At 35.2% G+C, this 18,190-nt stretch overlaps 1 protein-coding gene across 1 annotated transcript; it reads left to right on the top strand.

Annotated features, from left to right (window-relative positions):
• Positions 1 to 600: 600 nt before the first annotated feature.
• LOC131187262 (phosphatidate cytidylyltransferase 1-like) lies at positions 601 to 16,833 on the top strand. The gene is made up of 8 exons (XM_058161530.1): positions 601 to 733; positions 9,621 to 9,748; positions 10,194 to 10,290; positions 10,622 to 10,719; positions 11,200 to 11,339; positions 13,201 to 13,259; positions 14,353 to 14,435; positions 16,692 to 16,833. The coding sequence occupies exons 1-8, from the start codon at positions 659 to 661 to the stop codon at positions 16,789 to 16,791; spliced, it is 780 nt and encodes a 259-aa protein (XP_058017513.1). The 5' UTR covers positions 601 to 658; the 3' UTR covers positions 16,792 to 16,833.
• Positions 16,834 to 18,190: the final 1,357 nt, after the last annotated feature.

The following is an 18,190-nucleotide window of genomic DNA, read 5'->3' as shown; positions in this document are numbered from 1 at the left end:
GGATTAAATAAAAGCAAGTTCCATTGCTCTATATTGTACCAAAACAATTTCATCATCAACTTTATCCATTTTACTTTGAACTGCCTCAATCTCATTTTCCAATTTTAAATTAACTTTCTTTATTTCTTCTACTTCCTGCTCCAATAAAATCACATTTGATGCCAGACCCTGTACTGCTGGCACCAAACCTTCTTTAACTTCTTTATTTCCAGTCTGAATTTCTAACATCTGTTTTTTCATCTCTGACATTTCTTCTGTAATTAATTTAAACTTATCCTCTATCTGGGAAGTTTGCCAATTCATAGCATCGTTAAGAGATTCTTTCATAAATTCTTTCAGGTTATCCTGAAGTGCTTCCAAATTTAGTGATTTTGTATCTGCTGTATGTGCTGGAGAGACTCGGTGTTAATGTTCCTGGAGTTTTTGTAGCAGTTGACTTTAATTGTTTTGCTGCCATCTCTTAAAATTTCTCTTTAACTTAATATTACGTATAAACCTTTTAAGTCTTTTTTTTTTTCCAGTCTCAGTATCTCTTCTCCCTTCTCATTACAATGTTTAAAAAAAAATTTTTTTTCCAGCTGGCCTCAGCAATAAACAACAGGGTTGACACCCTTGCACATCTTCTGATTGCTTCCTTGTGTCCTGGCTGCTGCTTTTCATGTCTTCCGAGATGTCGGAGCTCAGGAGGCGAGGAGCTGCTGGAGATCATGAAAGAGAAAGTGCGGGTGACAAGGTAAGTCTGACGTGAGCCTCTTCGGTGAGCCTCTTCAACCTGTCTCCAGGTATGCAGCCGGAGAGAAAGGTGGGAGTTCTGGGAGATATCTCATCCGGCTTCAAAGCTTTTCTTCCTTGACATGTAATGTGGCTTCCCTTCATTTTTGGAAGAGGAGGGACTGAAAGGTATTTCTTCACCATCTCCTCTTTCTGTAGCATCACTTTTCAAGATAATGCTTGAGTAATATATTTCGGGGTGGTGTTTGTTTCCATGTCTTCCCTCTTAGGAAGTCGCCCCCCCCCCCCGACCTTCTGTATGTGACGAATTTTAAGGAAGTGCATGTAGGCTTATATTGGAGTCGTTATTTTTCATTTCCTTTGTTATCACTCTACTATAAAATGGGAACTAGGTAAGCTTAAAAATGTGGCTGTTCTGCTTCTCCCACTTCTGCGGTAAGAAGCCATTTCCTCTCTACCTGCAGTCTGTGCTCTATGTAGGAGGCTGCTTGTATATTACTCCTCCCCCATATTCAAGGTATTTGCTGACTTATAGGATGTAAACAGCATATTAATTTATGGACTTTGTATTGCTGAAAGAAGTAAAACATAAGATACTGCATATTCTGCCCTTTATAAGTATGCTTATATTCAGCACTCAGTTCAAAGTCTAACATGACTGGAAACTAGCATTTTAAGAGCCTTAAAGTGATTTTCAAACACCTGAGAACATTTTGCATTGAATTTTGTGACTATTGGAGAGGATGGATTGTAATCACTATGTAACACAATTTTTGTTTCTGGCTTCTAAGTGTTGTATTTAAACAGCTTATGTCTAAAGCCTATGCAAAAACGGCTATATTCATCACAAACTTTGATTTGCGATCACAGCCCACAAAAGTTTTATATTTATAAAACAGGCAAATTTTTATGTTTTTAAGCAGTTAGAGAAGAATGATACCTACTTGGATGGCAAATACACAAAGACAATCAAAACCACTTACAAGGGTTCAGAAATGAATAGATTTTCTAGATTTGCGGCTATATTGCAAATGGCTTTCTCAAAGAGGCCTCCAAGCATAGTCCTCCCATCATGCTTTCATTATACTGTCCTTGGTAATGAGGAATCAAAATCCAGTATATCTTGATGAAAGCATTCACCTTACTCCTTTGAGTAAGCACCCATGTTCTCCTTGAATTTGTCAAGACAAGCATCAAGGATAGGAATCTTGACATTCTGTATCCCATTTTGGCACAATTCTTTATGAGAGTCTGAACCACCTGCTGATAGTTTCAGCCTTGATTACCCAGAAAGCCATGAACCACTACAACAAAATATTTCCAAGCCACTTTCTGTTCAGCTTCTTGGCGAATTTGTCACACTCTATGTTCTTCTTTATCTATGGTCCAACAAAGATACTTTGCCTCTGACAGCTGTGGAACGAGATCTTGGAGGTACTTGAAAGCTGCCGACTCCTTGTCTAGAGCTGTGACAAATTGTTTGATGAGGTCTAACTTGATGTGCAGTGGTGGCATCAGCATCTTCCAAGGTTCTACCAGCGGCTCCCACGTTACGTTGTTTTTTCTACGGAAAACTTGGTCTGCTGTGGCCAGTCCCTTCTGTGATAGTGCACCTTAGTGTTCCTGCTGTCCAAGAAGCAAACAAAATAAGAAAACTTTGTGAAACTGCCTTGGAGGCCTATCAGGAATGACACTATTTTGAAGTCTCCAATGATCTCCCAGCCATAATTGTCGTACTTCAAGGGACTCAGTAACATCTTGACACTGGTGTAGTCCTCCTTGAGATGCACAGAGTGAGCCATTAGGGAGAGATGGGTACTTTTTCCCCATTATGAAGCAACAAGGCTTTGAGGCGCCTGGATGAATATGGCTGCATCTGAAATTGTAATCTGTACCTGCAATATCTTCCTTGCAGTCTGACTTGTTTCTCACTTCTGAAGATAGCTGATCCCTCTTCGGAGGGTTGGGAATGGGGAGCTCAGGGCAGTACGGTACTGGGGTGATGGATGGAGGAATATCTGCATACATGATAGGAGGCGTGCTCTTGCCAGTTTGATATTTGGAAGGATCACTATGCAGAAGTAACAGTTACTTGAATGGTCAGTTGGTTTCCACCAAATTCTTGGAATAGCAAACTTCACAGCTTTCTTTTCTCCCCTGTATCAGCCTGTAGATATAGCAGTATAAAATTTTTTAAAAAAAATATTTCACACATTACCTAATTTTGTGCAAAATATAAGTTATAGGGCATAAAATATATATTGTTGTCTGTATTTTCCTAAAACATTGAAAATAGTGCAAATTTTCTTAATTGCAACTCTTTTAAACTAATAATTCACTGAAAATTCCATTAGTGAGCAGCAATTGTTCACCTTACCTTCAAGAGTTTAGTTGCAGTGTTCACATGTGAAATGAGGTGCCCAGGGCTTGTCTTGATCCCAACAAGCATTCCAAAGTATGATTTGTAAGTCTCGCACATCTTAACAGACACTTTTAAAGAGTACTTTATCACTCTTGTCTTGATAAATTGTCCACACACGTAGTAAATTGCATCTGCTGGATGCGAACAACCTCTTGATGTCATCTAAATCAAATATTGCTATTTACTGTTCTCTCAGCAATTAGAAAAAACTAAAATGCTGGTTTAAGATACCTTTGCTTTTATACTTCTATGAATACTACTGGATAGTTCCAGAAAGTGCTTGAAAATTCTAAAAGATTCCAGAAAGTTCTAGAAAATTCTGGCCACTTCTAGAAACTTTTTGACAGTTCCCAGAATTCCAGAATATTCTGGAAGTTTACTCAGCATTGAATGTGAATTGAGAATGTTCACAAAAACAGATAAATTTCAAAATATTGTTCTGACCATAGAAGCAAAGTTGCTGTGGAACAGAAGTTATTTTCTATTTATTTTAGGCATAAGGAATTAGGAAAAAAAACTAAATTGAAATTTGTTGTATAGTGATATTTGAATAGACATGTTTTTAAAAAAGAGCATCATACACTTTCACAATTATGTATAATTCTATTACCTAAAAATTAAACAAAACTAGCATTGTATAAAATAAAGTAAGCTGCATCATTTAATTATTACAGTAAGTTTTAAATGTTTAAGTAATATCTTAAGTGTATAATTGGGATTAGACATGAATATAGATGAATCATTCTTTGGCAATTTTATTACTACAAGGTATAAAAGTAATGGAGGATGGAGAGCTTCTATGCTACTTTTTAACTAGAATCTATAAATATATTATTTTGAGGTAAGATGTGGACTCCATATGCAATATTGTTTATCAACTAACTTAACTAAGCAGCTGAGCATAGTTAAGCCTTTGAATTGTTTCACCTTTGGTTGCAAGTAAAATGCAAACAGTTTGGATTCATAAGCACTATGTACCTCTATAGCCATTGAAATGACACTAATATTGTACATTGGCTTTGTTGCCATGCTGCCCTTACAGAATTGTAACTGTGAAGTGCTAGTCTACTATTCTTCCTGATGTGTTAAGTTTTATTGTACAGACTTATTTTTTAAATGGATGAGAAATCAGATCACCCGTAGTTCAACTATTCTTCAGATATTGCTGCTAAGATTCTTGAACCATGACATTGGTTGACACTGAAAATGTAATCTTGTATATATCACAAGTATATCTTTAGTCAAGTTGTCAGATCAGAGCGGTTCATGGTGAAATTCTGATAACAAGCTTCCAAAGTGTCATTGAGTTTCTGAAATAGACCTGTGGGTGTAAATGATAATGGTTGCATGATCATCACCATCATCATAGCCATTGTCTATCCACTGTAGGAAGAATGCCTCTTCCACATGTTTCCAACCAATATGGTCCTGAGCTTTCTTTTGCCAATTGGGCTGGCAATACTTGCTGATGCCATCAATCCATTTTGTTTTAGGTCTCTTTCGTGGACACTTGTGGGATCCATTCTATGACTGCTTTAGTCCACTTGCCATCGGTTCTTCTTGCTATGTGACCAGCCCATTTCTATTTCAATTCTTTTACTCTCTTGATGATATCATATACTTTTGTTTGTTTTCTAATCTATGTGCAGGTCTTTCTATCTTGTCTTGTAATGCTGAGCATGTATCTTTCCATGGCTCTTTGCACCACCCTTAGCTTTTGTATTGATTGTGAGTGTCTTTCACCGTCATATGTTAGAGCAGGTATCCCCTACTGATTGAAAACTTTCTGAATGCATGATCATTACTATTGCATTATATTACAAAGCATGTAAAACTATAGAAAGGATTATATTGATGAATCCAAAGTTTTGCTATGTTTATTTTAAAATCAGTTCCATCAATGAACTTTCATAAAACAGCTTGGTTTAGATAAATAAGCTATGTTTTATTTAATTTTTCCATCTACTGTGAATTAGGTAAGACCTATAGAACCCTTTACATTTCTCCTTCCTGTTACGTCACCTCTTAAAGGTTGCCCTTTATATTCCTTTATTCCTTTATGAATACCCAACCTTTATAAATGACCTTTTAGTTTGAATTGTGGTGCTGATTTGCAGAGTGAAGATATTTGAGATGTTAGGATACTTTTGTTTGAGATAACATACCATGTTTTCTCGAAAATAAGACCTTGTCTTATATTTTTTTGAACCCTGAAATAAGCACTTGGCCTTTTTTGGGGGGCTTATTATCAGGGGATTGGGCTTATTATCAGGGGATGTCTTATTTTGGGGGAAGCAGGGTATATACAAGGAATTTCCATACTTGCATCTAACTGTGGTACCTTGGCAATGTCTTTTTTGTAATTTTCTTTTATCTCTTCCTCAACCCAAGAGTCAGACAGGCTTAAATTGTCTTAACTTATAGTAAAATAATGTTTTCCCCCTTAAAGTGACAGTGACCAGTGACATTTGCAAATTGTATACATCTGATGCACTTTTCAATCCATTTAGTTGGTGACAAATTCAAGTGCCTCTCACAGCTGAGATCTGTTGGATAAATCTTGCTAGTTTGAGACTGATCTGGTTATGTTCTCATTTCTTCTTTTCCTCTGTTAACTACTTATGTGCCATTCTTTGTATTTTCAGTATAGAGGAGATAGAAAAAAGCAGATGTGAAAGTTTTTTTTACTTCTGTAAAACCCCTTTTGTTTAGTCAGGCCATTGGTCTATAACACAAATGTATGCATCAGTATATAACCATCCTCTTCTGCCTTGTTTTGCACTCAGGCATGGTTCCAGAGGCTTTGGATAATGTTAAAATTGTACTACATTGTAATGATAATAAAATAGTCCTGCTTGATCCTGGAACTAGAAGATTTTTGTGCCTTGCATATTCATAGGATTATGCGTGTGCTTATGTGATTCAGTTTGATAATCCCAGCCACCTTCTCAGTGCTTAAATTTATTAGTCGAGAGAAAGGATTCAGGCTTAGAGATATCAAACTTCAGATGCCAATCCCACCCCACTCCATTGATGTAGTAATTGGTAGATATTTTCCTCTGGGAATGCTCAAAAGAAGGAAGGACAGCAAAGTCAGAAAGGTAAATTAATAGCTTTGTTAATGCTGCAGATGCATAATCACAGGACAGTACTATTCAGCTGCAAGGAAGCAGAGAGAATTGGGAGAGATTAGGGATTGACAATAGAGAAAGCATATAGGCATAGTTCATTGCCATCTGAAGGGCAAGGGGATGATACTGATTCAGCATAGGTAGTTCTCGACTTATTGAGGCACAATTGAGCCCAAAAATTATTTTGCTAAATGAGACATTAGTTTAGTGAGTTTTGCCTCATTTTATGACCTGTCTTGCCACAAGTGAATCACTACAGTTGTTAAGATAGTGATATGATTGTTAAGTGAATCTGACTTCCCAATTGACTTTGCTTGTTAGAAGGTTGCAAAAGGTGATCACATGACCATGGGACCCTGCAGCGGTCATGAATGTGAATCAATTGCCAAGTGTCTGAATTTTGAACCCATGACTATGGGGATGCTATAATGGTTGTAAATATGAAAAATAGTCATAAATCATTCTTTTCAGTGCTGTTGTACGTTCAGTCACTAAATGAACTGTTGTTAAGTTGAGGATTACCTGTAATGGGGAAAGGCACTGTACTTCAGTGAACACATGTATTATTTTGTGCTAGAATGAATGTGTTTATATTATCTTAGGCAATTTTAAAACAACATGACATTAGTTGCATTCAATTATGGATAATACCTATTAGGATTTCATGGTTTTCTGTTATAGTTTAATACTATTATTGCAACTGGTACTCCAACTAATCAAGAGAATGAGTTACTCCCATAATGTCAATTAGCAAAAATGAAAGGATGTACAGAATCCTTCTTTACCCACTTCTGTGGTTACCTAATGTGTCGCCTCTAAGATGCTCGCAACAATAGTCCTTCTGCTAGAAAGTGACACTGATGAGTTCATTTTAATCTTTTTATTTCATGCAAGGAAACCAGTAGTGCATCTAATCAAACATCCTTTTCAGTGATACATATCTAATTATTCTTCCTTGAGAGCTATGCAGCTGTAGGACATTTAAATGTTCTCATCTTCATTTATTCTGTACTCTTAACTATTTCAAAATTGCTATTAATAGCTAAGTAATTACATTACTTAGTTACTAGACAACCGCCTGTTAGATCATCCTTTTAGAGATATTTCCTTACCTAACCAATAAACAGAATAACTATGGGTGGGCAAAAAAAAACCCAGCTGGAGCAGGATCAACTTCTGAATTTTGAATTTCTGCCAGCTTCTCCACTGATTTTGTTTATAGGAGTGATGATCATGTGCTTATGGTGATGATCATGTGCTTATGGCAATGCTACAGCAGTCACAGCTTTGCAAATACGTAATGACTTCCAGATTTTGTACTCATTCTTTAAGTTAGGGGATTTGAGGTATGCCGATTCAAACATTTTAGCACGATGATGCACCATTTGGACTGTGTGCATCCAGAAATAACTTCATTTGTTTTGATAAGAAACATTGGAAGAGTATGATTTGGGATGTAAACTTTAATACATCTATATACCTATAAAATTCTGTTTGATGTCTGTTTGATTTTTTGTAATCAATTAGAAACAGTACATCGTAAGACTATTTCTGAATCAACATAGCTCAAATGGACTAATTTAGAGAATTTATCAAAAATCTGGGACTCATGACTAATATGAAATTGAAATTTGGCAAAGTTGTGGCTGCTTCAGTGCTTTGTGCTGCCACAATCTGTCATAGTCACATGATATTCATTTCCAACAATCTCTGCCAGCTTCCTACAAGTAAAGTCATTGGGAAGCTGGCAGGAAGTTGGAAGTTGTTCCTTATTCCCACTGCTGTTTGCCTGCCCATGATCAGTGGTGGGTTGCTACTAGTTCGCCCCAGATCGGGTGAACTGGTAGCAACAGGAGGCTCTGCCCACCTGCCAGGATGCTTCTGCGCATGTTTAAACCCCCCCCCCCCATGACATTCTGTTTTTATATGTAGATAAGGAAATATCTCTAAAATTTTGACCCAACAGATCCTGGATTGACAAGTACATTATAAGAGTGGAATTATATAAATATTGCTATGTTTATAGTTTTTACATAGCACTAAAGTGCAGCAAATGGTAATGTACTTTTATGAGTGGAGTTTTTGCAATACTTTGCTAAGAAAGTCTCTGTGCAGTTAGAAACCATGGCTTGTGGAGTATATAGATCTCAAAAGGACACATATAATTCAGTTCAGAATTACATATTTTGCATAAATACAACAGAATAATGAAATACTATATTTCTTTATTTTCCTTCAACCTAAGGAAATCTGGAATTTCAGCGTAACAATATCAGTACTTAAAACACCATTATTAGTTTTTTGATAAACCATGTGACTTATTCTTTGCATGAAAACATAGCTCAAGCTATTTTGAAGAAATTAATAGAGTTGATTTAACAAACGTGCCAATTTATTGTTATAGGTTTTTTTGTTGTTGATTAAAACTGTACCTGAGATGTATGTTCAGTTTTGATATGTATGATAATTTTAAATGTGAACATTTTGTTTCTAACATGGTAACTTAAGAACACTTTTACAGAGTAAGCAAGTTAAACAGTTTTATTGTATTATGCCATTGGTTCAAGCTGAACAAAAGGGCCATGTTGCCTTTTGATTTGGTTTGGTACTTTTCAGTAGGATTTTACTGTTTTAGTTGTTTGTTTTAATTATATTGCTGTTATGTTTTTCATTGCCCACAATCCATTGAGAATGATACATCTTAGAAAAATCACTGAACGAAGAAATAAATGAAAGAAGAATGGTTGCTTGTTAGAACATTTGGACATGCTACAGTTGCAACCAAAAATTCACTTTTATGAACTTCTTTTACCTGCTTTATTGAAAGAAGCATTTATGCATTTAGAAATAAGAACAGATGTGTGAAGCCTTAAAAACATGCTTTGAGAGAATATTTTAAAGTTGTTCAACATGATATTCATATTCATATTCCTTTTATTCTTAACAGTATTAAAATAGCACAGTATTACTGTCTCTAATGTGTTATCTTACTGATTCCCACGGTAAATCTCACAACTGTATGTTAATGGGGTCAAGGATGTACTGTATATACAAAATCCCAGATTCCAGAAAGCCTAATTCTCTGACCAATTAAGATTTTATACTGAAACTGCTATAGTCAGTCTCCAAATGATAAACAACAACAACAACAGCATTACATATCTTAGTTTAAATAGTTTGGATATCTAACTGCATCCTTTCTGGGGTGTTTTGAGTAAAGCAGCTATGTTAGTGTATACTTGCAGCTTTCTGTGGTTGTTTTAATTAAAATTCTGGTATGTTTTTGTGCGTCAATTGCTGAATATTATGTTTCTGTCTTGAACTTTGTGTTTTAGGATATAGATGAAGATGAAAAATTTGGTGAACTGGACCTCAGAAATGATTCAGAAGTTCCTGAAGTTGTCCCAGCAACAGACAGCACTCCAGAAATTTTTAAAAAGGCTCTTTCTGGCTTATCTTCCAGGTATGAGGGACAGATGTACCTGGAGTGATATTAACTTAAAATTAATATTTGTCATAGGCTATATGCAAAGAGCTGTTTAGAAGGGTCTTCAGCAACCATTTAAATGGAAGTGGACATGTTAACAAAGTTCAGATCGCTCATTAATGTACAAATATTGAGTCAGTTAAACTTTTCTAATACATTGTAGTTTTATTGTATACTTCACATATGTATCTTACTAACAGAACAATCACTTGAATCCTGTGGTTATTTCCTTAGAACTAAGATCATTGAGTACAAGTAGAAATATTTCTGATATGTTGTCAGTTCTCATGTGAAAGTTGAATTTATTTTTAAGAAATGCCTGTATTCAAAACTTTCATTGTTTGTAATGTTATTGATTAACTAAACATTTTCTCTGATTATAAGAGCTTGTAAAACCAACTTGTATATTTGATTTTTTCAGATGGAAGAACTGGTGGATTCGTGGAATTTTAACTTTAGCAATGATTTCAGGTTTCTCCCTCATTATATACATGGGATCATTTATGCTGATGCTGCTTGTAAGTTTTACATCCTAACATTTCATGTTAGGTGGAACTGTAAAAGTCACAATCCAAGGATTAATTGTAACAACAATGAATGAAGATGTTCATGCACATAGAGGTGCCTTGCAATGTTACAATAAATGGGCAATTTTCAGAATTCTTGTGGTTTTATTAGAATAATATGCTTCTCTAGTTATATCAGCAGAATGACAATTCAGTTTCATTCAGTTAAGACAAACTGACTTATACAAATTCTAGAAATGACAGTGTGTGAATATTTTATAATCTCTCATGCCTCTAGAAAACCCGGTGTTAGAACTTCTGTTACCCCTTTCCATTATTTCAGGTCTTAACGATTCAAGTCAAGTGCTTTCATGAAATCATCACTATAGGTTACAGAGTATATCGATCTTACGACCTACCATGGTTTAGAACATTAAGCTGGTAAGTAACAACTGGATTTTTAAAAAATGTTAGCTCTGATTCCAAATTTTTCTTTTCATGGTTGCTTTCTAAGAAAAATATCAACCTAGGATTTAATGATTCTGCTTCCAGCTGCTGGCTTTGTGTGTTGCTTCCATTCTGAATGCATTTAAACTAAACCCTTGAGACCCCCAGAACAGTGGAATCAATTCAACTTAATTGAATTAATAAGGTGTCCAACTTATAAATATTTATCAAATAACACTAATTTAAATAATTGTATTCTTCCTAGGGCAAAATATGTCTATTTTAGACAACCCTCCATGAGTTGCATGATTTATTTTAAAGTATCAGAATATTGGTATTTTTTTGGATTAAACTGAGTGAATGTTTTGATTTTATCATTTTAAATTATATGTAATACTAAGAAAGTAAAATAAAATATAATAAACTTTGTAGCTCACATCTCACAAAGTAATTAATCTATAATGTATGTTACAGGTACTTCTTGTTATGTGTGAACTATTTCTTTTATGGTGAGACAGTAGCAGATTACTTTGCTACTTTTGTTCAGAGACGAGAACAACTTCAATTCCTAATTCGCTACCACCGATTTATATCTTTTACACTTTATCTGGCAGGTAAGAATAAAGCTTGTCAGTAGTCAATGTATTTTGCGTGCTTTGATGTAACTTCTACCTCTGGTATTCTTCTTCAAAATACAAAATATGAACCTTATATAAATTTATTAGGACAATGGAGAACATTCATAGCAATGTATTGCAAAGTGAGTTGACATAAGCAATGGCAGTGGCAGTTTTCCGAGGACATTTCTACATGCATGTGCACGTAAAATGTTTTGCTGGCAGAAAATTTGAAAGAGCTTTTGCAACTGCTTTCACAAGGCTTTCTGGAGAATGTCTCAGCCTTTAAGGAGATTCTCTTTGTTTGCACCAACATGCTTTGTGAAACACACTTTGAATACTTGGCATAGCTCCATAGCCTTTGATGGTTAAAAAGAAAGGAATCTAAAATACATATCCAAGAGTTACAGTGAATATTGTAGACCTATCAAATAATTTTTGATACTCTTCCTGTCATCTTTTCTTAATGAAACTGTAGATTAGCTCTGATATTGGGAATATGGGTTAGAAAAGACATGGCAATCTTTGTTCAGTCCTGAGAGCGTATATTTAGCAGTAGCATTGTAATAATAATAGAAATAAATAATAGTTTTTTTCTGTTATATATTTTATATGGTTTTTGAAGTGGAACATGTCAGGACAACTGTTTGTCAGGTTTCTTCAGTTTCTCCTCCATTTAATTTCAAGCTGTAGCAAGAGCATTAACATTTTCAAGGAAGAAGAAATTCTCTGGATCACATAACAGGCAGAATTATGTTTTCAAATATTGCACTCTTGCCTTGTAAATGTAATGTGTATTAGTAGCTGCAGAGATTCTAGGGTGGGGTATCCAACACAAGGCCCACTGGCCACATTTGGCCTGTGGAGCTGTCCTGGAAAATGTAAGGGGCCAGCCTGCGTTGCTTCAGCCCAGTCTACCCAATGCAAAGAGGAAACATGCCAGCAGTTTGGGGAGTGGTGTCAAGCTGGCCACGCCCCCCAGTTGGCCACGCCCACCCAGCTCCCCGAGGTCAACCACAGCCCTGATGCAGCTTTCAATGAAATTGAGTTTGACACCTGTGTTCTAGGGCATTTTGGGTAGTAGATTATATATGATAGAAGCTGCCCTTTAATGTGCTTTTCAAACTTGCATGGAGTACAGATGATCAAGGTGTATGTTAATTTGCAAACCTTATTAATAGATAAGAATAAATGCTACATAGAATTTGCATTTTTAATAACAGCCAAAATTATAGTTTCAAAAGATGGTTTATAGAAATTCATTAATTATTTGACTTACTGCTTAAGATAAAGAACAATCTAGGAATATTGGATTTTTAAAAAAAAAAAACAATTGCAAAGCTAACCAAATAGCTAAGATTTCTTTTTAAAAATTATTTGACGCAATTTAGTTTTTCAGATGCTATAAATTATAAATTGATTTATGATACTATGTTTTGACGACTTCCTTGAATCAGAATACAGTAGTTACACTTCCAGATATTATTAATTAACAGAACTTGAGAAATGGGATCTTTGCTCACAGGTTTCATGCTGCAAATCATGCAGTTTATCTTAAATTATATAGTGTGTAAGCTGACCTACTGAATTTCCGAAGGGGAAAGTAACTTGGATGGTGGCAAGTAACATCATATATATTGTGATAGAAATGACACAAGTACATATTTCTTGTGTGTCATGATGGAAATAACAGTATTAAATGTATTTATTCAGAATATTTATAGATTGCATTGTGGGCTCTTATCAGTACAAATGAACTAATAATGAGCAGTCTTATGTTAATGAGCTTGATACGATTTACTTAGCATAAGGAGAACATTGCTATAAAACATACACCTATCTTTTTATTTTTGTATAGGATTTTGTATGTTTGTATTGAGTTTGGTGAAGAGACATTATCGCTTACAGTTTTATATGGTATGTATTGATCTTTGAGTATTTCAATTGCTCTTTAAAACATGTTTTGGTTTTGGAATAAAAATGTTGATAAAGTAAATTTTAAAGACTCACGGACACAAGTTAAAATTATTTATACCATGTTATTAATTCTACATTTAATTATTCTTAGTAGTATATAATCCCAGATTCTTAAAATAGGAAGATTCTAACATTGATTATTCAATAATTCTAAGATTTTTACAATGTTTTCAGCACAAAGAAAGATTCCTATTTTCTGTAGACTTCAGTCAGCAAAACTGACTGTATTCTAAATAAGTTCAGAATGAACATTTAAATGCGAAAATGACAGTTTTTGCATCCTGTGATTATATAGTAACACAAGAGCTGTCTTGCAAAATCTGCTCATAGTACTGCTTTGCAGGGAAATTGAAGGTTTGTTTGCAGCAAAGACACAAAATCTTAAATGATTGTGTGATAATGCCTAGTCCATGCCTTTTTAGAGCTAATATGACTTTTAACTAATGGCCATTACAATTAAGTTAGGCGTTTGAAAATTCTCTACAAACAAAAACTGAAAGTTATATGCTTGTATTGGAGAAAACATTTCTTTTAGTATTTTCACTAGATCAAACTAATAAAGATATGGGTCAAATCTAACAAAAATTGGTAGAATGCAAGTAGAAACTAAACAAACTAAATGTTTGTTAGTTGATCAGTCATTAGTTATATTGAGATGTTACTTCATTATACAAGTATTACAAGGAGCAGCACATTGAATTTATTAATAAGAAAGGACTTATTTGGTTCTGTGGAGATCACATTTTAAGCATTAATAATTTGTAGAACCTATGTACAATTTTTCAGTTACATAGCATGATTTCACCATGTCATATATCACTAATATTTTAATATTCCAATTCTATATTGTGCATACATCTAGACTGATCATTATGATTTTCCTTACGTGCCATTCATATTAAGTTAATTTATGCATTTTTAATTACCAAGTGGAAGATATAAATATTGTTATAGATGTCTCTTCTCATAACTGTCTTGTCTTGAAAGTTTTTTGCTTTTGTAACTAATTGTTGTATTATTACACTATTACCAGTTCGCATGGACTCATGTCACTTTGCTGATCACTGTAACTCAGTCTCATCTTGTCATCCAAAATCTGTTTGAAGGAATGATCTGGTAAGGGAACAATAATTCTTGAAAATTTGGGTATACATCTATATCTATATCTACATTCTAAGGAGTATTACTGTATTTTAATGTTTTTTTCATGGTTTTGAAATGAGACCTTTCTGATGTGTCAGAAAATATTGCTATAAAGTTTCCCAGTTAAAGCCTTCATCTTCTGATTGATAAGAATTGGTCATGATAATCAAGCTTTCAGCTAGTGTGTGTAGGTCTGAGTTAGAAAATTATTTTTGTCTTATGGGAGAGCAAAGAGAGGTGAACAGGTGCCAGGATAAAGTGTATCATCTGGCTTCAAAACAATGTTGGGCATGAATTCCAATAACTGTGGAATATTTGAAAGAAAAAGTAGAGTCCAGCAGCCCCTCCATGTCCATCAAAGACACAAAGAGCCTATAGCCAGCCAGCCAGCAGCTAGTAACATACTTTCCTTTCCCCACATTGCCAATTGAAGGATAACTAAAGCCTATGCATTGGCAGCACTTCAGAGCAACAGACAGCAGTGTTGAACTGAGATTAGCAGGACGCCAGCTAGCAACAGAAGCCAACTAACTCCAAGGTAGCTAAAAGGTGTCTAAAGAGATACTTTAAGAGGACAAAAAAACTCCCTGCAAATGGGATTCTTTAGGATTTAGGAATATAATGTATGTGGGAATATATGCAGAGATAAATAGTATAGGTTTCATGCTAAGAGTTAAATGGCAAATTAAGAAGTAAATAAATGCAGTGGTTATTGACTTATGACCACAATTGAGAATTTCCATTGCTAAGCAAGGAGATTGTTAAGTGAGTCATGTCCAATTTTACCATGGTTTGGCTGGCTGACTATAAGCTCTTTGTGTCTCTTTCTTCCATTGACTTTGCTTGTCAGAAGCCAATTGGGAAGCTTGCAAATGGCAATCACATGAACATGGGATGCTGCAACTGTCATAAATTCATCACAGGACCACAGAGATGCTGTAACTGACATAAGTGCAAGGACCAGTCATAAGTCTCTCTTTTCAGCACTGTTGTTTCTTTAAATAGTCACTAAATAAATGGTTGTAAGTCAAGGGCTGACAACCATAACATTACTGAGCATGATTGCGTAAGCTTTATTGTTTAACATAACAAGGAAGATAACACTACACTCAGAGGTGGTATTCAGCAGGTTCTGACCAGTTCTGGAGAACCAGTAGTGGAAATTTTGAGTAGTTCGGAGAACTGGCAAATGCCACCTCTGGCTGGCCCTGCCCCCCATCTATTCTCTGCCTCCCGCGTCACAGTTGATTGGGAGGAAATGGAGATTTTAAAGTAACCCTTCCCTGGAGTAGAGAGGGAATAGAGATTTTACAGTATCTTTCCCCTGCCACGCCCACCAAGCCATGCCATGCCTACAGAACCGGTAGTAAAAAAAAATTGAACCCACCACTGACTACATTCTTTGTTGGTCTGCACCTTTTTCTAAAAAAGTCCTGGCAAATCCCACCAACACAGTAGCAGCACTTGCTTTCAGTTTAACGATACTTGGAGTACAATATCTGTTTGTTGAAAACTCATGGATGAATATAGCTTAGCAACCAGGTATTATTGAAAATCTCTCTCCCTAATTCAAATGGCTTTACAGGTAGTCCTCATCTTAACAACATTTAGTGATCACTTGAAGTTACAACAGCACTGAAAAAAGTGACTTATGACCATTTTTCATATTTAGGACGGTTGCCACATTCCCCTGGTTATGTGATTTATATTCGGATATTTGACAACTGCTTCATATTTAGGATGGTTGCAGTGTCCCGGGATCATGTGATCATTTTTGCAACTCTTCTGACTGGTAAAGTCAATGGGGAAACCAGATTCACTTAACAACCGTGTTTGTAACTTAACAACTGAAGTGATTCGCTTAACTTAAATGTGGCAAGAAAAGTCGCAAAATGGGACAAAGCTCACTTAACAAATTTCTCACTTAGCAACATAAATTTTGGTAATCAGTCAAGGACTACCTGTAGTTTATCTGGTTTGGGTTACCATTATTCCTTGCGTGAACCAGAGCAACGTTCCTACTTCATTTTCTTGCTTAGCAGCTGCTCTGAAGTTGAGATTCCCTTTGGCAAAAAGCTAATGACAGACTCTCTTGAGCTGAGTTCAGTTCTTAGTGATTAAGTAGACACCAGTATTGTTGAAATACAAATTACAGACTAAGGCATTATGGTCATAATACGGCTGCTTTTTTAATTTAAATTATTTAACTTCCGCCCCTTTGATGTGCAGGTTTCTTGTTCCAAGCTTAAGTGTGATTTGCAACGATATTGCTGCTTATATATGTGGATTCTTCTTTGGCAGAACACCATTAATTAAGGTAAATGAGTAAAAAATACATAGCTTGAAATATGCACATTGATTACAAGAGAAAAATTTTAAACACTGCCAGTAATTTCTCACACTGCTTGATATCTGAGTGACAATGCCTCATCCATCCTTTGTAGAAACCACCTCTGGTTTTGAGAAATACTTTATGATTTGAGAGGCATCCCTTATAAAGCTTTTTTTAGAAATCTATCAGAATTGGAAAGAGACATAAAGGGTGTTTTTCTGACAATGAAAGTGCAAAATAAAATAAATAGTTTGTGCTTGTATTTCTAACAGATTATAATCTTGGTTTAACTAATATACAGTACACTCATATTATCTGGATAACACTATCTTCTGATTGCTATAATTCTACTGGATTGTAAATTGCTTGATTTATTCTATCCCTAGTTGTTGTCTATGCCTGATTGTTTCATATTACAGTGACAGAAAGTAGAAATAGAGTTGTTGCAGTGAGATTATGATTGTGTATCAAAATACTAATTTTTTTAGGTGATCAGGATATGTATATTATAAAAAATATAAGCATCCTTATTTCTTACTGACCACCATTCCATTCCAAATTATGATTGCTAGAAAACTAAATCTTATTACCCTCCTAGAGATATCATTACTCAAATCATACAGTGCAGTGGTACTTAGCAGTTTGTGAACCCTTTTGAATTTGCAAAATTTTGACATAAATACAACCTAAAACGATTTATTCTCCACACAAGACCTAAAACTAGATAAATTAAGCAAACAAATGAAAAACATTAAACTTGTTTTTTATCATTTAGGAAAATGATCCAAAGCTATATATTTGCCTTTGCTTTCAGTAATTGTGTGCCCACTTGGGCAGCAATAACTTCAACTGAACATTTCCAATAACTGTTGGTCAGTCCTGCATATCAGCTTTGAGAAATTTTAGCCGTTCCTCCTTTCAGAACGGCTTCAGTACATTTAGCTTCCTCATGTGAACTGGCTGCTTCAGGTACTCAGATCTCTTGAGATTAAGGTTAGAACTTTGACTTGGCCAGTCCAGAACATTAACTTTCTTCTGCTTTAACTATATGTATGACTTCTGTGTTTTGGGTCATAGTCTTACTGCATGACCCACTTTCTTTCGAGCTTCAGTTCATGAAAAGATACTCTGACATTTTCCTGTAGAATTTGCTGATACAATTCAGAATTAAAATTTCCAATCATGATGGCAAGCCATCCTAGCCTAGAGGAAGCAAAGCAGGCCCGAACTATGCCACCACCATATTCCACAGATGAGATAAGGTTCTTATGCTGGAATACAGTGTTTGCCTTTTGACAAACATAATGCTTTCCACTCAAGAGAAAAAAATTATGTTTCGGTCTCATCTGTTCAAAGAACATTCTTCCAAGAGCCTTCTGGCTTATACATGTGATCA

Source organism: Ahaetulla prasina, unplaced genomic scaffold (assembly GCF_028640845.1).
Source record: "Ahaetulla prasina isolate Xishuangbanna unplaced genomic scaffold, ASM2864084v1 Contig116, whole genome shotgun sequence".
In the NCBI taxonomy this organism is placed as follows: domain Eukaryota; kingdom Metazoa; phylum Chordata; class Lepidosauria; order Squamata; family Colubridae; genus Ahaetulla; species Ahaetulla prasina.
Note: the sequence above shows the minus strand (reverse complement) of the source record. Positions and strands in the feature narration are given on the sequence as shown.

Excerpts from the sequence above, each read along its gene's own strand:
- LOC131187262 (XM_058161530.1), top strand. The coding sequence starts at position 659 with ATGTCTTCCGAGATGTCGGAGCTCAGGAGGCGAGGAGCTGCTGGAGAT. Across the intron at positions 9,749-10,193 it reads CTTTCTGGCTTATCTTCCAG|ATGGAAGAACTGGTGGATTC; the intron begins GTATGAGGGACA and ends TGATTTTTTCAG. Across the intron at positions 10,291-10,621 it reads CATTTATGCTGATGCTGCTT|GTCTTAACGATTCAAGTCAA; the intron begins GTAAGTTTTACA and ends CCATTATTTCAG.